General features: G+C 42.2%; 1 protein-coding gene across 9 annotated transcripts in view; it reads right to left on the reverse strand.

The window, feature by feature from the left end:
* The window catches only part of RBFOX2 (RNA binding fox-1 homolog 2), a 242,997-nt gene that overhangs the window by 137,490 nt on the left and 83,821 nt on the right, over positions 1 to 21,686 (reverse strand). For 7 of the 9 annotated variants that reach the window (XM_066596170.1, XM_066596164.1, XM_066596165.1 and 4 more), the window contains exon 5: positions 10,824 to 10,916. The exons of the other annotated variants lie outside the window; for them this stretch is intronic. In XM_066596170.1, coding sequence (XP_066452267.1) covers positions 10,824 to 10,916 — 93 coding nt within the window. The remainder of the gene's footprint in view (positions 1 to 10,823; positions 10,917 to 21,686) is intronic. 9 annotated transcript variants of the gene reach the window in all.

The raw sequence follows: 21,686 nt of genomic DNA on the forward strand, positions 1-21,686 counted from the left end.
GTAAACTTGATTTAATGGGAATATGTCACCAGGTCTTTGCAGCTCTGAGTGGCAGAAGGCAGTGTGTCACACCCATTACTGGGAAGTGTCCACTGTACAGTATGTACATTTGCAGTATTTTAGGAGATACTTGCATTAGTAGCAGCCACACAGCATACTGCATATTCATGAGCTGCAGGCTGGCCACACCCACTACACCCTCCAGCCAATGATTGACAGCAGTTTCTCTGTGCACCGAATAGGCAGACAGAAGTTAGTGACTTAACCCCTTAACGACCAGCCCATAGTGTTTTTACGTCCTCCCGAAGTGGGCTCTATTCTCTGAGGACGTAAAAACATGCTTCCTGCAGAGAATAGTGCCCCTCGGGCTGTGGACGTGACAGCTCCATGCTGTCGGTGTCCGCAGGTAGCTGACAGCATGGAGCTGTCATCCCGGGCTGTTCGGAGCCCCCCCCGGCATTGCGATCGGCGCTATGCAATGTATAGCGCCGATCGCAAAAAAAGTAAATAAAAGTACATAAAAGTTAAAGATTCAGCTGCTCTGATGGATCGGATCCATCGGAGCAGCTGAAATTACTCACCCAGGTCCTGCACGCTGCTCCCCGCTCTCCTGCCGCTCCGGGGCCCGAAGCCGGTCTTCTGCGCATGCGCGCCAGGCGGCATTACGTCAGCCGCATGCGCAGAAGGCCCGGCGGCGCGGGAGATTTAAAATCTCCTGGCTCCCGGCTCCTGTAGGTAGCCGGGAGGCAGGAGATGTCAGCGGGGACTGCGGTGAGCGGTCCCCGGTACCGCGATCGCCGTTATCCAATGGTTAGCGGCGATCGCGAAAAAGTTAAAAAAAAGTTTTAAAAAAGTCAGTTTCACCTCCCCTCATGGATCGGATCCATGAGGGGAGGTGAAAATACTCACCCCCAGTCCTCAGCGGTGTCCCGATGTCCCGGGACCCGAATCCCCGTCTGCGCATGCGCGCCCGATGATTGACATCGGGCGCGTGCACAGACGGGCTCGAGCCCCGGGGAATTTAAAATCCCTCTGCTTCTGGCTGCCATGTGTAGCTAGGAGCAGAGAGATTATACCAGGGACATGATCACTGTCATCCAATGGATGACAGTGATCATGTAAAGTGAAAAAAAAGTGTAAAAAAGTAAAAAAAAAAAAAGTAAAAAAAAGTTTTTAAACGTTTAAAAAGCGTATGTTTCATCTCCCCTCATGGATCATATCCGTGAGGGAGGATGAAAGTACGTACCTAAGGCCCCCAGATTTATCCGCGGACCTTACCACAGCTTCTGCACACGCGCCCGTCGCCAAAATGGCGGGCGCATGCGCAAAAGCTGTGGATTGCCAGGATAATTTAAATTCTCCCTGCTCCTGGCTACAAAACGTAGCCAAGAGCATGGAGATTTAATGGGGGTCCGCGGTGAGCGGTTCCTGGTCACGTGTTCGCCATTATCCAATAATGGCGATCACGTAAAAGTAAAAAAAAAAATTTGAAGTTTCATCTCCCCTCACTGATGCGATCGGTGAGAGGAGATGAATCTTTTTACCGGAGGCCTGCGTATTTGAATCCCGACGCGATCTTCCTCCGTGGACCTTCCAGGATTCTGCACATGCGATTGCCGGCAAAAAGCCGGACACATGCGCAAGAGTCAGGGAGCCCAGGAAACTTAAAATCTCCTTGCTCCCAGCGACCAACAGTCACCGAGAGTCTGGAGCAGTGACGGGTGGCCTCGTTGAGCGGTCCCCGGTCACGTGATAAAAAGGTAGCGATCTACCTTAGGCCGGTCTCACATGACCGGATAGGAATGACGGATTCCGCATGCGTCTGATCCGTGGTAATACGCAGATCAATCGCACTGGATTACACAATTCCGCTCACATTAGCGGGTCAGAATTGCGTAATCCACTCGCAGAAAAGAGAACGCAGCAGGTTCTATTTTACTGCGGAATCGGCAACATAGAGCCCATTGTGCTCCATGGTCGCGGATATACCCGCTGCCCATACGCAACTACCTTGTATACGGGCTGCGGGTACCCGTGTCATCGCTAAGCGACGGTGCGGGAAATACAAACAAAGGTGTACTGTGCATGACCGCCTGTGTGAGTAGGCAGTTATGCGCAGTACATTACGCAGCCGTACGCAGGGTCACAGCCGGGCTCACAGATGGGATCCGCTGTGGGCCTCCGCAAGCGGATTCCGCCTGCACCCGCGTGAGCCCGGCGTTATTCAGACAGCTACCTGTGATACGTATTTTACAAGAAGCCCCGGGAACGCTCGCTTTCCTGCAGTTCCAGGAGCACCTTGTTGAGCGCCTTCTGTGTGAGACCGCCGCACCTCATCAAGCTTACGGAGACTCACGGAACGCCACTTTTTACACCCCATACCCGCCACTGAGGTCATGAAATACCCCCAAAAAGCATGAGAGGGGGGGGGGGGGATACCCGGTTTTATTGCCCCATGGGCCCATTCCAACCAGCCTCCGTAATTACCCCTGTCTTCGGAAATACTACACAGTTCACATTTTTACTTTTATCTAAGATTTGCGAACGCCAAAAAGGGCGTGGAGGGGGAGGGGGGGAATTTTTAGGGAGTCAATCTTTATTCTGTACAAATAAGCAATGGGGCCTGGAATGTATTCAGTTGTGCCCTAAAATCCAACGGGTGTTCCGTCCTTTATAGGCCTTGCCATGCGTCCTGTAAGTAGATTAGGGCCACAATGGGTATGTTTCTGAACTCGGGACAAACGGGGGTATCCATTTTGGGGTGAACGTCTTCATTCCTATGTACACTGTACAAAAAAACTGTTTTTAAATTGAAAAAATTGCCAAAAAAATTGAAAATCGTAACTTTTTCCTTCTGCTTTGCTTAGATTCATTCAAATACTGTGGGGTCAAAATACGCAGTACACCCCTAGATGAATTCGTTAAGGGGTCTAGTTTTCAAAATGGGGTCATTTGAGGGGGTTCTTTATAGTTTTGGCCGCTCAATGGCTCGATAAGTGGGCAATGGGGCCTGAAATTTATTCAGTGGTACCCTGAAATCCAACGGGTATTCCTTTTTTATTGTAGGCCTAGCCATGGGTCCTGTAAGTCTATTAGGGCCACAATGGGTATGTTTCTGAACACGGGACAAACAGGGGTATCCATTTTGGGGTGAAAGCCTTCATTTATATGTGTGCTGTACAAAAAAAACTGTTTTTAAATTGACACAATAGCCCAAAAAATGAAAATCCTATTTTTTTCCTTTTGCTTTGCTTGAATTTATTCAAAAACTGTGGGGTCAAAATATGCAGTACATCCCTAGATAAATTCGTTAAGGGGTCTAGTTTTCAAAATGGGGTCATTTGTGGGGGTTCTATATGGTTTTGGGCGCTCAAGAACTCTACAAGTGGGCAATGGGGCCTAAAAGGACTTCAAGCAAAATCTATGTTCTGAAAGCCACCGATTACTCCTTTTATTTTGGGCCCCGTTGTGCATGCGGACATAAGATTAGGGCCACAATGGGTATATTTCTGAAAACAGCACAAACAGGGGTATCCATTTTGGGGTGTAAGTCTTCCTTCATATGTGTGCTGTACAAAAAAAGCTGTTTTTAAAATGACAAAATTGCCAAAAAAACAAAAATCCAAATTTTTTCCTTTTGCTTTGCTTGAATTTATTCAAAAACTGTGGGGTCAAAATGCGCAGTACACCCCTAGATAAATTCGTTAAGGAGTCTAGTTTTCAAAATGGGGTCATTTGTGGGGGTTCTCTATGGTTTTGGGCGCTCAAGAACTCTACAAGTGGGCAATGGGGCCTAAAAGGACTTCAAGCAAAATTTGTGTTCCGAAAGCCACCGGTCGCTCCTTTCATTTTGGGCTCCGTTGTGTATCCAGACATAAGATTAGGGCCACAATGGGTATGTCTCTGAACACGGGACAAACAGGGGTATCCATTTTTGGGTGCAAGTCTTCCTTCATATGTGTGCTGTACAAAAAAAGCTGTTTTTAAAATGACAGAATTGCCGAAAAAACGAAAATCACAATTTTTTCCTTTTGCTTGATTTGAATTCATGCAAAAACTGTGGGGTCAAAATATGCAGTACACCCCTAGATAAATTCCTTAAGGGGTCTAGTTTTCAAAATGGGGTCATTTGTGGGGGTTTTCTATGGTTTTGGGCGCTCAAGAACTCTACATGTGTGCTATGGGGCCTAAAAGGACTTCAAGCAAAATTTCTGTTTTGAAAGACACTGACTACTCCTTTCATTTTGGGCCCCGTTGTGGACTCAGATATAACAATAGGGCCACAATGGGTATATTTCTGAACACGGGAGAAATAGGGGTATCCATTTTGGGGTGTAAATCCTGATTTTCATGTAAACTATAGGAAAAAAATATGTCTTTAAAATGACAGATTTGCAAAAATATGAAATTTTACTTTTTCTCCTCTAAATTGAATTAATTCCTGAAAAAAAACTGTGGGGTCAAAATACTCATGACACCTCTCAGTGAATACATTAAGGGGTGTAGTTTTTAAAATGAGGTCATTTGGGGGGGTATCTATTATTCTGACACTCATGAGCCTTTCCAATCTCGGCTTGGTATAGGAAAACAAAGTGTTCCTCAAAATGCTAAAAAGTAATGTTAAATTTGTACGTCTCCTAAATAGTTAAAAAAAAACGAAAGTTTTTCCAATGTGCGCCCAAAATAAAGTAAACGGGTGGAAATATAAATCTTAGCAAAAATTTCTATATTATGTTTGCACATATTTAAGATATTGCAGTTGGAAATGTGAAAAAATGACGATTTTTTCAAAATTTTCCCAATTTTGGCGCTTTTAATAAATAAACACAATTTCTATCGGTCTATTTTTTCCGCCTAAATGAAGCACAACATGTGGCGAAAAAACAATGTCAGAATCGCTTGGATATGCAAAACCTTTCTGGTGTTTTTCCATGTTAAAGTGACACATGTCAGATTTGCAAAATTTGGCCTGGTCATTAAGGCGCAAACAGGCTTGGTCACTAAGGGGTTAAGGGTGCAGTAGGTACTAGCTGCAGCTCATGAATATCGAGGACTTCCTGTAGTCCTGCTGGTCTGGCTGCTGCTACTACTAAAATGCAAAGATTTCTCCCAAACTCCTGCACAGATCCAGGCAGCAGACATCACTATAATCAGCTGCCTGTCACTATGATGCTGCTCTGAGAGGGGTGCAAAAAGATGGTGACAATCTCTAAGCTTGTGACTGCTGAAATCTTAAAAAAGTGTTGATGTGTAGAGCAGACATCCATCAGTCCGGTAAGGAAATGCGAGATGAGTGGGTGGGGAGTCAATGTCACATTTAACAGTACGTTATTAACATGTCCACACTCTCAGATGAAGTTCACACACAAGCCCTCACACCTTATAAAAATCGGCATAAGAGTCAAGGCAAAAGGCGACATTTATAGTAGCATGCAGATTAAAAAAAAGCACTCTTGAATATAACAGTATGACGACATACAAAGCGGGGACAAAGACAAGTGGAAAGGTATGGGGTGATCAGATCTCTTTACAACACGTTCTTGAGAAAGTTACGAGGGGCTGCGAGGAGTACAACCCCTGCTCATATGTCCTAATAAAAGGCTTACAAATGTCAGAATGGGGTTCCCCATTTGGGACTCCCCTCTATGAGCCAGCACCGCAGTTAAAACTCCTATTTTGGTGGAGCTTCTGCCATACTCTAATAGTACATTTTCGCGAGTGGCCACTGCATCTCCTGGCAAAGTCAGACGATCACCCTAGGCCTAGTTCTTAGCCATCAGCTGTTTAGCGGTATTCCCACCTCAGTCAATCAGGACTGAGATAAGAAAAGTGGCCTGCATTTAGGCACCAGGGTTACAGAAACATCCAGATTGGCTGTTCTAAGCACTTTCCATAACACACACAAAAGAGAAGTTATGGAAATAGTGTAGCTTGCTGCGCTACATTGTTCATACAACTTCACTTTTATGGAAAGCCTGAACAACCCGTTTCTGTAATCCCAACCACCGCAGGAAGCCGATGTGAGCTGGGTGGAGGAAGCTTGTTTGAGAGAAGTGCAAAACCCAGAGGTGGAACCCGCAGCTATCAGACATTTATGGCATATCCTATGAAAAACCAGTTTAACCTTACTAGGAGATTAAAGCAATATCCACGTTTTCTATTTGTTCCAGTAAATTTGTTGCAGAAAATAAAATGTAATTTTTTTGCTTATAGAGAAGGTCTCACGAAACCATTCCAAGCTCTGTATCCGTTCTGTAGTTTTCAAAAACTCTGCTTGCTGTTTGCAGTAATTTTGATCCCCTAGGATTCTAGCATTGTGTTTGTAGAGTCATGTAATATCTGCATAGCTCAAATCTTTAATAACTGAACTGGTAAATTGCTTACCAAAAAGGGGGTTATTTTGCTGGACAAAATGTGGTTTCTTACAGCATTTTGGGTGCAGATTCCAAAGGTTTGCTCAGATTTTAACTCGCTTGACAATAGACGTGTAGCTATAATTGCAATCAAATTTATTTTCTAAATGTACATTAACAGCAAATCCTGAGCAGGGCAACAGTTCTGCATCTGCCATCTGGTGGGCTTATATAATAAATAAACCTTGGTATTTGTATAGCGCCACCTTATTCCGCAGCGCTTTCAGGTAATTATTATTTATTACCCCCCACCAAGCCGGGTTGCCATTTTACCGACCTTGAAAGGATGGAAGGCTGAGTCAACCTTGAGCCGGCTACCTGAATCAAGCGGGGATTGAACGTGCAACCTTCAGGTCGTAGGCGAGAGCTTACACTCTGCACCACACGAGGCTCTATATAATGCTCATAACAAAGCATTCAGAAGCGAGGTTGGATGTGATATTTGCACAAGTCACTTATCTATTTTCTGTGCGCCAGTGTTCTCCCTTGGAATCACTCAGCAGTAATTGGTCAGAATCCACTTTTATTTATACCATTATTTAATTGCACGTATCTCCTGGTAAAGTCATTTACCGTGTCCATCTAATAAATGAGGTCCACGGTTTTAATTGTCAATATGCTGTAACAAAATGGTTACAATACTGTACACTCTACTTTATGATGTCTAACTTAATCTTACCGACAATTTTGGCCGCTGTATTTGGATACCGCACCCTGAATACAGGGCAGAACACACATGAAAATATACCCTTGTAACTGTATTAATGTTATAATGGAAACCATGAAGGTTCCTAGTGAATAAGAGCAAGCAAAGGTTTTGAAAACTAATTAAGAATACAGAAAGCTTATCTGAAAGTTGAATAACGTACAAATATTTGATGAAAAGGGAATACCCCTTTAAGAAATTGCATAATTGATTTATTTTAATTGGAAATACTACCAAAAGCTGCAGGAAACTAACTCTTAACCCAACCCCCCAATAACAAACATGAAAACCTGCAGCAGATCCGCTACAGTCAGGTAGAAATTTGGCCACTGTAGATTTGCTGCAGGGTTTAAGCTGCAGAAAGCGTGCAGCAGATATGCCAAGTGTGAAGGCACCCTTAGTTTTATGGTGCAGTGGGGACGAAGCTGCTTCTGCTTTAGGGGACACAATGGGAAGCCGGGTGAGGTTTTTGCTTTCATAAAAATACCTAAGGGCCAATGTCCACGGGCAAAAGAGAATTATTAAATCCGCACCGGTGTCCTGTACGTGTGATCCACGCCCATAGGGAATCATTAGACACCCGCAGGTAATTAAATACCTGTGGATGTCAATTTTCCCTGGCACACGGATCACACGTGCGGGAAAGGAACCGCAGCATGCTCCATTTTGTGCGGGGCTCCCATGGCTTCCATTGAAGCTGTCCAGTCCCATGGCACACTTACAGCTGTATTTGTGCTGTGCCACGGGGACTGTGGGAAAGCAGGAGTTCAAAAGCAAAAAAATTATGTGCATAGTGCCGGGTAAAAGAAAGATCCAGTCGCGACGGTGGGCAGATCCGCAGCGTCCGGACAGGTACGTATATCTGATTTTCTGGTCTCATGCCTGCAGGGCAGGAGGGACCCGCTGCAGGATTCTGCATGGGGACTCCGTGCGGGCCCGAATTTCCTCATGGACATGAGGCCTAAATCTCTCTAAAATCCATGGATGCTGGATAAAGCACTGGCTGAGAACAGGAGGATCCAGGGAAAAGTACAATCTGCTATCCTGATAAAAACAAAACTTCGTAAGACGGTCTCCCTGCCTTATACTACAGAAGCAGTTTGCATACATTTATATGATACTGCATCCTACTTTATCATTCAAACCTGCAAGGAGCAAATGGTCATTTTAACTGCCCAATATTTGATTAGTTCCTCGTTTCATATTATGCCATAACTAAGGACTGAACAGTCCAAAACACGTTTTCTATGGAGCCGGGGGTCTGCCAACCATCTGTCTATGTTTTTAATAACAGAATAGTGAATTTTACTTTTCCCTGCATCCTCTTTTATACTTTCCCGCTCCCTGGATCTAGCAGTGTCCCCCTCCGAAGACCGCTCCGACACTGTCTATGCAGAGTGCACGCTCTCCGATAGTCTGAGCATGTGCAGCACTGAGAGGACAGTCAGATCCAAGTGTCTGCGTGATCTTCAGAAGGGGACCTTGCTTGACAGTTTGCAAGCACAGCAGATTCTTATTTTAATAAAAATACTTCAACCTGGCAGTTCTGAAGCAAAACCAGGAGTGGATTCAAAGTAAATCTATAGGAAGGACTTCTAGAAACAGGAGGTGCAGAAGTACTACAGGTAATTAGGGGTAGGGGATACCCAATCAGGTGTCATACATTGGGTCTGTGGAACTTACTGTGTCCTCTCCAAACAGAGGAGGAACAGAAGTACTACAGATAAGGGCTATAGAAAGCAAAACCTCATGCCCTATTTATTGTTTCCCTATAGAGCCTTCCTCTGTTGCGTAGCACAAAAACGTGGTTTTCGTGTGGTGCAACTTTGACAGTAGGAAATCCTACTGTCAAAGCCTTAACTAAGCCCTAGCTGCAGGGAAAAGATATAAAATACACATACATTACCTTAGACGCGCTGACAGCCCGGTCTCGTCTTCTCCCCGGATCCCGGCACTGATGATCATCTTCTGTTCTTGCCTGGGGATTGAAAAATGCCTGCCTTCTGGAAGGGCAGGCTGTGATAGGCTGACGCTTAGCCAATCACAGCCAACACTCGTCGAATGGCCAGAACAGAAGAAGATTAGTGCCGGGACCCAGGGAGAAGATGCGGCCGGGCTGTCTAAGGTGATGTATGGTTTTTTTTCCCCCCCTCTTCAGCTACTGCTTATTTTCAGGGCAAGGTTTATATTTCAAGCCTCCCCCGAAAATCCTCGCACGTGAGGCTACAAAATTGCGGTATTGCTGCAAGAAGATGCAATGATGTCGCACGGACCAGCGATGCTATATCGCTGCGATTTTCTCGCGGCGATGCAGTGTCACCCGTGTGAACAAGGCCTGATGGATATACTTCTTGGAAAAGCCCCTTATAGAGAAAAAAAAAAAAAAGAGCAATTAAGGAAATACAGAAGTGGAGAAGGCCAAGTGATATTCAGCTAAGTTTACCCCACATTTTTCTTTTCAGACCAAGATACAAAATGCAACTGTATACTTTAACCAATCCCTCAAATACATCAAAAAGAGGCATCCAACTGCCGTGCCTACACTTGTCAGCTGGAGATATATAGACATTTAATTTTTTATTTTTTTTTAAAAGGTAAGAGAACATTTTCCCTTAAGTTGTTGCTGTTACGTAGATCAGTTGTGCCTGACAGCTGTCCAATCTCTGATGAACGCTCCGTGAATGGAGGTCCAGGGAATTGCTCAAGCCGTCCACTTCCATTCACAGTAAACAGGCCATCCATATATGAACGACTGCCTGATCACACTGGCCGATCCTTGTTTATTTTGTATCCTTTGAGGATCAGTAGTCAGTCTCTGGCAGCACTGAACCACCTATACTTGTGCCAGGTCTCTGAAACTCCAACGCCACATCTGTTCACCCTGCCGAGTGACTCAGCTGCTTGTGAACAGTACGCCACAGGCTGCTGCAGTCCATCAGACCTCAGGTGCTGACTACAGCCTGTAAAACAGTTTTGGCAGGGAGAACGGAGGTGCAGTAATGGAGATTGGAGGGCCAGGATGGGTGAAAACGTTTTATCATGGGCAGCAGGAAACCCCTTTAAGCTACCGCTCTAAATAATTCCAAAATGAAGGGAAATACAAAAAAAAGAAAAAGAAGAGCAAAGACCAGTTTATACTTGGGGCTTATTCTCACAGCCTGGAACAGGCATGACAACTGAATACGTACACCATCCGTATGCAGTGCGACTTTCTCAGAAACATACTGCAGACTCTGAAAATAACGTATGACAACCAGTCTCTATTCTTGACTGTGTGATCAAACAAGATGGCGCTGACTGAGCTGCGGAATTTACAGCAGATCTGGTGCTCCGTGATAAACCACATTCAAGGTCATTCATATGGGGAGAGGGAAGGTCATATTCAAATTAAAACAGCAGGATATACTAAATCTATTTGTCCTGTAACTAGTATAAAGACAGTATTGGTGTAACGATACAAGGTAGCAGACCATTTAAAGTAAGGAAGTATTTTTATGGAGGAGTTTTGGAAAACAGAATGGATGAAAGCAGAGTGTACAAATTAGGAAGTTACACAAGCTTATACACAAGCTAAACAGGAGCCAAGCAATTAACGATAATCAGGGACAAGAACTGCAAGACAGACAAGTGTAAGAAGGGAAGGATAGAATGGGGTGCAGCGGCTGGCATTGAGCAATCTTTCAGGTTCAGGTAAAGACATGCACCTCGATTTTTCGCCCCTCAATCACCGTGCTGTGCAATTTCTCCCGGGCCCGGTCAGCATCCGCGCTAGTTTCAAAAGTTACAAAACCAAAACCCTGCGTGCAAAGGGGAGACATACATGCAAATCATTAGAGAAGGGAAGGGGGAAGAAAAGAAGGAACAGGAGAGGTGAAAAGGAGTAAGGGGCATAAGAAAACATCAGCCGCCAAAGAGCCAGAATTAAAAAAAATAACAAAAACAAAAAACTTAACACAGAACATCAAAACTTGTTTTAAAACTTGGCAACGGTGAAAGACCAGAAAACACAGCGCTAATCTGTCATGTTGATGCTCTTCAGACACATGCAATGTGAGGGGGCAGTGACAGTGAATATACCTCCAGGGAAAACAGAAGGGGAAAGGAAAAAAAGGGGGGAAAAAAAGTGGCCATTTTTAAATCTGATTCCACATAGCTGAACAGGATGTAGTTTCACTCAAATATTTAAGGCAATAATATTGGTGAATAGGCAAACAAACAAACAAGAAATACAGTAACACATCACCTTTACCAAGCGCTTCTTCTGAAATAGAGCCAGCGCTGCAGTTTGTTTTTTGTTTGTTTGCTTTTAAAGCGCACAAAAAAGCAATTTCTTCCTGTGGTCACACTGCAGCTACATATATAAGAGCTTGTGCCGTGATATATAGTCATAACATGTATAGTGTCAATGTGAAGGTCTGGAAGCCATTTAAATGGATCACCTTTTTCACAGTTGCAAGAAAATTAAGTGAACCAACAGGATTTCTGCGCCTATGTCAGGGCGCCATCACACGCTCACTGGTGGTGCCGTGTAATAGTGTCCTTATTCAAGCTACAGATCTAGAACAAACTTTTCACATTTAAGCACAATATTGTAAAAAAAAATTTATATATATTATATATATATATATATATATATATATATATATATATATATATATATATATATATATATATTGGATCAAGTGAAAGCAGAACGCTAATCACTGAGTGTAAAGAGCCAATGACAAAACCATAATGCCTCACTCCGTTTATGAAGACACAAAAGTTTACAAGTCGTTACATACAAAGAATGGTTCAGTTGTACCTCTTCATTGAAAGTCCCCTGAAAGGCCAATGGAGGGAAGACCTTTATCAACTTGTTTTAACGATTTCTTACTCTGACCCCGAGACTGAAGACTGGAGCCAGTGGACAACATACAACGTCCGCACGTTGCTGCTGGGTATTTGTCGCTCCTAGTAATGCAAGGTGCAGGCAGCGTGAGCCGGTTATACGCTGAGGACCAGGAGTTGGAAACCTTCCTCAGGAGGGCAGAAGACAGCTTGCCAACATTATTCTTAAGGATAAAGAACAAAGTCCATAGCAACAGAGTAAAGACCATGCCACAGCCACGCTTTTTGCTTTCCATGGTGAACATCAGAAACTGAAAGCATACGTCTTTCTGCCCATAGACATAGACAACCTTCAGTTTCTCGGCTTTCCATCTCCATTCATAGTTGTCTTCCTCACACAGGAACAAGACTGCGGCGGTCCTCATTCCAGTCGGGGAAAAAAAAACGGAACCAAAAATAGATTTTTACATTGCAGTCAATGTCAATAATAGGGGAAAAATTGAACGCAGCCTTCATCCATTTCACTTACATTTTACATGGTTTGTAAGAAGATCCACTAAAGAAAAACCCCACTAGCATGAACTCAGCCTAAGGGCTCATGCACACAAACATAAATACGCAGAGTATTCTGTCCGCACGTGTAATCAGTTGTGAACGGAGTCAATTAAAGTGTATTGATTCTCACTGATCCAGTCACATTTGCATATATACACATTGCGTATAATACATGCAGGAAAAAATGCTTGTGTATTTTACTGTGTGTTACACGCATACAGCTCTATTATTTATGGGTTGTGTACTGCATGCTATACATACACAATACACTGCATATGTGGCGTTTAATACGCAACGCCGTGTTATGCATACAGCTGAGACAGTGAGCCATAAGGGTACTAAGCCACTGCGAAATCTGCCTTTAAAAATCAACTGCTGTGGCTTTTGGAAGGATCCGCATGTGGAATTTACCCTGTCAATGAGTGAAATCCGTGTGAACAAAATACCAAGCGTGAGAGTAGGCATAAGAAATCTGAACATCTATACGCCCCCTGGTGGTGGAATACAGGAAATTGTCCAAAGGAGACCGTATTGTGCTGGAGCCTGTCCCTACTCTCCCTAGGAGTACATTCTTATAAGGTCGCTCCAAGGATGCTTGTTAAAGAAAACCTAAAGGCAAAATACTTGCAGCAGACAACAAAAATCTCAAAATAGTAAAAATCTTGTGTGCACAATTACAAAAACGAAAAATGTCATTCGTGGAATACAAGGAAAGTTACTAAGAAAAATAAAGTGCAGCCTGCCTGACGTTCACCAGACCATCGGGATGCTCCACTAAGCTGCTGGGACAATGGTCTACAGACAGAGGAGACAAAAATTACAACTTTTAGAACAAATGCGCAAAATTAAAAATTAAAAAAAAACAAAAAAAAAAACACACACACACATTGCACACCAAAACACATCCCAACTATGCAGCCCAGTGGAGGGAGCGCTCTAGTTTGGGGTGCTAGGGCGCCTGGTGATCATTCAGGGAACAATGAAACAAGTTTGGTACAATGTTAAGGCCCTTTCACGCGGAACGATCATTAAAAAAGTCATTAAAACGAGCAAAAATAAACGGTAATTACTCAGTGTAACCACAGCCAGCAAGAGGACCGATCGTTCAATTTTCGTTTATTTTAGACGGGCCTAAAAACAGCTGGCTTGTTCACCAAGCGTTCAGTTTAAATAGCTTGCTCAGTTCTCATCTGAGCGATCCAATGATATCTGCCTGTATGAACTGATGTGTGCAGGGCTAAACAGACCCTTGGCCAGCAGACCGTTATTGCTTTTGAGTAATGTTGAGTATTGTTTATCCTGGAGAAGAGCACCTAGGAGGCTTATAAGGCCATGCATGCTACTCTGGGTATTATGCAAGTAAGGAAGATGGAACAATACCTCTGCAGTGTCACCAATAGATGGCGCTGCAGAGGTATGGTTTCATCTTCCTTATTTGCACACACTGAACTATTGTTTGAATTAGCCTTTTCAAACGATTACACCAATCGCTGTCCTGTGTGAAAGGACCTTTACCGACAGCAACACTAAAAGGAGAATGTAAAGGGAACTGGAGATGCTACAGGACGATAACCCAAAGTAAACTAGTAAATCAAATGGTTGAAAATGACTTAGGTTTTCAATTTGTGAAGACAGTCCAGACCTTAATACCCCAACCACCCTTGCTTTTTGAAGGGAGGGTTGTAATTTTTCAATACTATTTAGTGCACTAAATATACTGTACTAAAGAACTTTTAAGTTAAAAAAATTATTATTTTTTCTTCCATTTTTGGGGGTGGCGGTCTTGTTTTTACAGCACACACTGTGCTGTATTATATATGGGTTAGTACAATTCTAAATTGATATAGTTTTTTGCTGTACTAAATTGAAAACCTTTAAAAAAAAAAATTCTGCTACCATAACTGTTTGTGGGACGTTCTGTAGTGTCTAGTGGTAGCATTTGGGAGTATGTATGAGACTATTACAAAAAAAGGCCAGAATTGTGTTTTTTCCCTCCTGACAACATTCACCATGCAGGATAAAGGCGCTACTTTGATAGATTGGACTTATGGACGAACAGATAACTCTTTTTTGCTCTTTTATCTATCATTTTTAAAACATCTCACTTATTTTGGTCCTTACAGGAGACTTAAGACTGCCTTTCATAAGATTGCAAGTGCATCAAGCCACTCCACAAGCATGGCAGTCATGGGTGCCTGCAGAAGGTCCCAGGCATGCAATGGTAACTGAAGGGTACCTTGTCTCATTGCAGGAGGTGGGGTGGCGAGTGGCGACCATTTGGGACCCTGGAAAACTGACTGGAGGATTCTAGGGGTTAAACGCTGCAATCGATTCTGTTTGACTGGCTCAAACCGACAGGGTCACACCACCAGTTAATTCATTTGTGAGGAATCGCATGAAGCAGACTACTAACAAAAAAATGTTCCACAATTTTTGGGTGTTTTTGGAAAATACAAGTGTTTTACTAGAAAAATAAAAATAAAAATATTCACAATAGCCGACCCGTCCTTTTAAACCTCGATACAAACTTTTCACACTTACATTACATGAGGTATTTCCTTCACATGGTGAGACAAGAATCCCAGCTTGTACATCGCAGCCAGCAGTAGCCAAAGCCAAGAGCGGCTTCACTATATTCATCCACTAGACAGTTAGTCCAGACCGTTAATACGTGAATCCCTGTACAGATCTAGTAGATACGAGTGCTGCTGCGAGTATTCCCTGACAGACAATGCTGTTAAGCGTTTCAGTATAAAAAATACCTAGTTGCTTCCAACCTCCACTGTTGCTGGCGATCGCTCCTGGCATTGGCGCTGTGTTGGTGATGCAGGTGTGTACGATATTCAACATCCCGAGTGCTCCTATTCCAAAGTCCCGTTACTCCGGTCAAGTTGAATAAAGCTTGAAGTCCAGGTTGATAGGTGTCTCTGGTTACTAGCGCCCCCTAGTGTCAAACAGTGGGAAGCTTCTGTGCAATGTTGCACTCCAGGTGTGATCCCCTCAATGGGTCAGTCTATTGACATGTTTTGGAAATGTCTTTTCCATCAGTGAGATGGTCCAGTGCCGGTTTGTAGCTCCTTTTATAGGCTCTCATGTATACAACGCACGTAGGTATTTATACTAACGAGTCACTTGGACTTAATTGCAAATCCATCTATACATTTTTCATACCAACTATACAAAACTACCTTGTCTCTAAAAAAACAACCACCATTCTACTCTTTAAGTAGCTCGAGTTGCCAGCACCACGGTAAAATACCAGGGTCACATCGAAATCCATATAGTCTGGCAGCAATTGAATTTATTTTTTATTTTTTAACCCCTTATGGACATGGCCTATTTTGGGCATAAGGACGCAACGATTTTTGGCAGCTTTTCATCTCCATTTTTCAAAAGTTATAACTATTTTTCCGTCGACGCGGCCATATAAGGGCTTGTTTTTTGCGTGGTAAACTGTAGCTTTTATTGGTGCCATTTTTTGGGTACACAGACTATATTGTAATACTTTTGATTTTTTTATGAAAGCAGGAAGAGAATGCATCAATTCTGCAGTAGATTTTAGGTTTTTCCACTTTTCCGCAATAAAACCCCCCTTTTTTTGGAAATTATTATTTTTTCTTTATCATTGCATTCCAAGCTCTAGAACTTTATTTTTCCATGGAAAGAGCTCTGTGAGGGCTTATTTTTTGAGAGTTAAGCTGTAGTTTTTATTGGTCCCATTTTGGGGTACATACGGCTTTATTGATTACTTTAATTGTGAGACAAAATGAAAAAAATAAGCATTTTGCATGTTTTTTTAGGGGCATTTATTTTTTTTTTACCCTTTTTTGCCATGCAGGATAAAAAGAGTGTTCAATTTATTGTACACATCGTTAAGGAAATGATAATACCAAATATGTGGGATTTTTATTTAAAAAAGGTTTATGCCAATATGAGACAAAGCACAAATGATTACTATGATAGTGCTGTCCTGCAATGCCTTATTGCTTGTTACAGTGATCATAGGCAATAGCAATGCAGGACGCCTGTATCTGGCATCCTGTTGCCATGGCAACACGTCGGGCTCTGCGTTTTCATCGCGAGAGTCAGATGACATCACAGCAGGGAAGGGGTTACCAATGGGGGAGGAGTCGCTTGCTTTGATGCACCCCCGCTGTTGCAGCGGGAGCCCGGCTATCAGTGACAGCCGGCTGCTGCCAGATAAAGCGGGATCTCTTATGATCTCGCACTATCCCCAGGCCGTAAATGTATGTCCTGTTGCGGCAAGCACATCTCTGCCAGGATGTACATTTACATCCTGTAGCGGGAAGGGGTTAATAACGTATAGGCAAAGACAAAGACTTATAGGCAAGAGGCAAAACGTTAAATTTAAACTGGTTGTCTGGTTACTGGACAACATTTCTGTTATAGCTTCAATTGCCTTAAAAGAAGCAGATTACTACTTACCCCTCCTGTGAGGTTATCACACCCCTTGAGATTGTTGTGGAAGACAACATTAGTGGAGGTCACCTGACCCCTGCAGTAAATCAGAGGCTGCAGCGTCACCGCCTGCTCTCCAGACATCAGTGTTCACATCTTGGGCGCTATGCTGCCAGGGGTTCAAAACAGACACTGCAGCCTCTGATTGGCTGCAGCACTAAGTTGACTTCTGCTGATATCTTCTGCAACAATCAATGGAAGGATGGCATGGCAACATAGTCAGATCCTCGCAGCAGAGGATGACCAAGTACCGCTCTGTTATTTTTAGGGCAGTTGGAGCTATTGCAGAAGTGTTGTCCACCAACTGGGCAACCCCCTTAAAACCTCAAGGGGCTAAGTTATCTAAATGATATAATGATCTGGTTTCTGCCTTAGACATTATTATAATCTCCTTTCCTCCAACCCTCAGGGTTCACTATTAATCCAAAGAATGTAAAGACCCAATTATACGGCACGAATGTCTGGCAAACCATGCCCAACACTCGTCCCGTTTAAATGGGCCTTTACACCTTAACGACCTACCACAAAATGCTTTGAGAAGGGATGCCCCCCCCCCTCCCAAAACAAATTGGGAAATGTTGACTTAGTTTCATATTGCAGCCTTGTAGCGCAGCGCACAATTGCCACAGCTACAGAGAATACAATACATAAGTCCCTTAGATCGGCAGGTAATTAGTGGTGATATTTTGTTAGGTTGGTCACTAGTTGTATATGCTTTCTCATTCTACATGTGCAACTAGAAAATCTGCCACATGTTACAAATCCAGTGAAGAGGAGCAGAAAAACTAATTACCAAGTGGTACAATTTGATAGTAGTGGCCACAGTTACCTATCGCTTTAGCCTTTCTGAATATGAATTTAGGGGCATCTGGCAAGATGGCCTCCATTGCTGGATCTTGTTTGAGAAAACAACAAACGAGGTTTTAATTATTCATTTATTTTAAATACCTACTTTGCTATTATGTGTAATATTAGGTACTCTAGTAATTTTCTGCTCAATCCTCTATAGCTTTTTCTCTTTAAATTTTCTTGTCAAACTCTCATATATGAAAGGAAGGGGGGGGGGGTGAGGGGAAGGGAAACTGAACAGGAAATAGAGCAATGTTGTACCCCCTTCATTAATGAACTAGTTTAAGCACTCTGCCTCCTCTTCAAAAACCTCATCCAACAGAATTTCGGAGTATTCTCAACAGGCTTTTAGGTACACTTATCATGCAAATGATAAGATGGCAACTAGACATACAGATAAACCCATTGAATTCAACCAGTTTCTGGAAACATTGGTTACAAGTCTTCAGAAACAAAATTAATGCCCAAAAATTTTAAACTGTTTTTACTAAATTCAAAAAAACAAAAAAACAAAACCCAAGACCCTTTTTTCCCTTTCCTTATAAGTACAAGTTAATGTATGAAGAGTTTCCAGAGAACCAGGTCTGCCCAATGCACAAGCACAGTCACTCTAGGCAGTGCTGTAAAATGAGCCTTTGGTAAGTTAAGGCTTATCTGCATAACACTATGTGCGATAAGCAAGTTGTAAGAGACACGCAATTAATAAGTAATGTCACTTGCTCTTAAAGGTTTAACCATAACACATGGAACAACAATGTGTAAAAAAAAAAAAATTACGAACACCGGTAATGCACTAAAAAATTAACTGGTAGTTTCTCTGCATCCCCATTACATGCAGTAAAAAGTATATATGGCATAGTTTTGAAATTAGTTATCGGGAATTGTACTTGAACTCGTGGGATGCATGTTATATCATTGCAGTATTACTTGTTGGTTTATAACCAAAACACCATTGTCATTGCCAAGTCAGCTAAAAACATGATTGTGAATCAGACTTTTAAGGCCAATAAAAGAAAAAAAAGGTACAAAATATAAATCAGAAAAAGGGTAGAAAGAAAAAGATTGGAAGAGGCATATATTTGCCCTGTCTGAAAAAGTAAAAATTTACCATGAAACTGTAAATGTTAATTTATAACCGAGAAGGATTTTCCGCTTCCTAAGGACTGTTCAGAATACAAAATGTTATAAAAAAAAAAAAAAGCAAAAAAAAAACAAAAAACACAAGCACAAAATTGTACAAAATCACTTATATCCATTTCAAAAGATTTCGCAAACAAAACTTCACTTGGACAGGGGAGGGGTGTATAAAAGTAACTGAAGTAGCTATTATTAGAAACAAGCCTAGTAATGCAAATATCAGCGATTTCACTTAAAAAAAATATATAAAAATATTAACAACCTGTAAGGTTAACAAATTGTAAATGAGTCAAGAAGTTGGCTGTAGGCATCCAATAATGGAAGACATAATTACCTGTACAGACGATTACTATAAAAGAACACATGTAGTCATCAATTAGCATATTTACTGATCTGGCATAGAGTTTTGAGACATGTTAAAATAAATTAAAAAAAAAAATAAAGCACCGTGAGCAGCTTGCACTTTTTGTTTAGCATGTACACCAGGAGGGTCCCAAGGTAGACCAAATGTGTCTATAGGGGTCCATCACTCAGGCTGATGAGAAAATAGGGCATCCTCCTCCTGGCCAGTAAGTGTTAGTATATAGCAGATGGAGGGGGGGGCAACTACACATAGTAGGATCCATAAGCACACATTAGGAGCTTTTCAGTGGCTTCTCATGCATTATCTGGATAAAATTACAACCTATGGGTGACCGACACCTGGAATTGGCATCCATCTCCCATAGGCCATAATAGCATCTCAGTATTCCTTAAGACATAAAAAAATGCTATTGAACAGCTCATGACCTGTGCATTAGACAGAAGTCGGGTGGTTTTTTTCCAGCGCAAACTTTAAATGAAGGCCAAAAATGCAGCGAGGAGATGGCTCAATCCGTAGACGGAAAAATAAAACCACGCACACCACAGACCAGGCAGCTTGCTTGCGATATCTTTTGAAACTGTTTAGCTGAATCTGCAATTCACGGTTACAAATAAACAAACCTCTCAATTCTACACAGTGCAATTTTCTGGGTTGACTGCTGAACTCCAAGTAACTGGTCAGCAGAGGAATGCATGGCAGTTACTAGCTGTTAGGTGTGAGCACAGCATCTAAACATGTATATGCAGAAGATGCACACATACAGATGTAGCAAAGTTTAACTTGACCTTTAATGCATTCTAACTGCCAGTTTTATAGCTTCATTTGCTTTACAATGGCTTTTGTTGCATTAAAATACATTACATTTAGCTACATCTGTACCCTATAGATATCTAAATCAGAAATGTAAATTATGTATAGGCTTCCTACTAAGGACAAAAGCATGATTAGCAGCAATTTACAAAGAAATGGCAAGGCTTTAAAGCAAAGATAAGTTTGTAGTTTAGAGAAAAGGTTAAACTTTACTGCTTCGAGTAAAACGTGTGGGATTAATGTGCAAGATTTAGGATAATCTAGACATAAAACATCTAATCTGTCAGGTCTAGTGAGGATGGCGTTCTTTATTAAAAACTGCAGATTAAAACCACTCAAGAACATTTTAACTTATTTTCTGGAAGGTGTCTTAATGCCCATTATCTTATGCCAACTGAGAGAAGCAATGTGCACCCAGTAATTAGTAATCTCAGCTATTATATGAGCAAAAAGCTAGCCCCCAGAGCAGGGGGTTGGGCCAGATGACTCTGGAGGTCCCTTCCAGCTCCACCATTCTAGTTTTCAATTGAAATCAAAATTATTCCACCCCAATTCCAAAATTAGGACTTGTCAAATTAACTTTCAGCAGTTTGCAAAACTAAGTAGCTTAACACGGCTAAATTGAACAAAAAAAGAAAAAGAAAAAAAAAAAAAAAACTTTTAATGACCGCTGTTTTAGAATTGCTCGTCCCCTTCGTGGCATGGATCCTTACTAGAGCACCATTTTATTATGACCTGCTGTAAACATGCTGTATAGCCAGACACTAGTTTGGGCAATTGCTTCAGTTCACCACTATTCTTGGGTTTGGAGTTCAAGTCAGCCAACTGACAGTTACTCCAGAATCTTTCAGGGGTTTTTTGGTTTTTTTTTTAGAGGGTCTAACGACATCCAATCTTTATTTAGGATTTACCAATACCTGATTGGAAGAGGATAAGAGGCATTTATTGCCAGGGGAAGCAAAGCAACCCCAGAGCATCACTGACCTATCACCATGCTTCACTGTAGGAGAGGTCTTTCCTACATAGGCCTTATTCCTCTTTCTCCAGTCATACAATTGATCCTATGGGCTCAAAAAGTTTGTTTTATTTCATTGTGCCATAAAACCACAAAACCCCCCAAATTCTGCAGCTTCTTTGTATCTTTTTTCAGCATGTTTGAGCATTCTGGGTCAGTAGGTGTTTTTAATTCAGACATGAAGATCTTCAGCATTTAGTGTGCATTTTACAGTACAAATGGAAACCTCTGAAAAGACCTGCAGCAAGATTTGATGTAGCAGAGTCACTTAGGGGTTTTTGGCCACCTGCCTCCTCAAGAATCTGGTGACAGCCGGTAACAGCTTCCTCTTTCTGCTATATACAGGTAGTGTTGCCACGGTTCCCTTAAATTTGAACTTGTGAACTAGGCTTCCCATTGTATTTCTAGGAACATTCAGTGCTTGTGTTAGCTTTCTGCATCTCCTTCCTTGCTGATGCAAGGCAATGATATGTTCTCTTAGAGAGACACTGATTTAAGACAAATCTATCCTGGAACCGAAGGGGGTAT

Source organism: Eleutherodactylus coqui, chromosome 3 (assembly GCF_035609145.1).
Source record: "Eleutherodactylus coqui strain aEleCoq1 chromosome 3, aEleCoq1.hap1, whole genome shotgun sequence".
Classification (NCBI taxonomy): Eukaryota; Metazoa; Chordata; class Amphibia; order Anura; family Eleutherodactylidae; genus Eleutherodactylus; species Eleutherodactylus coqui.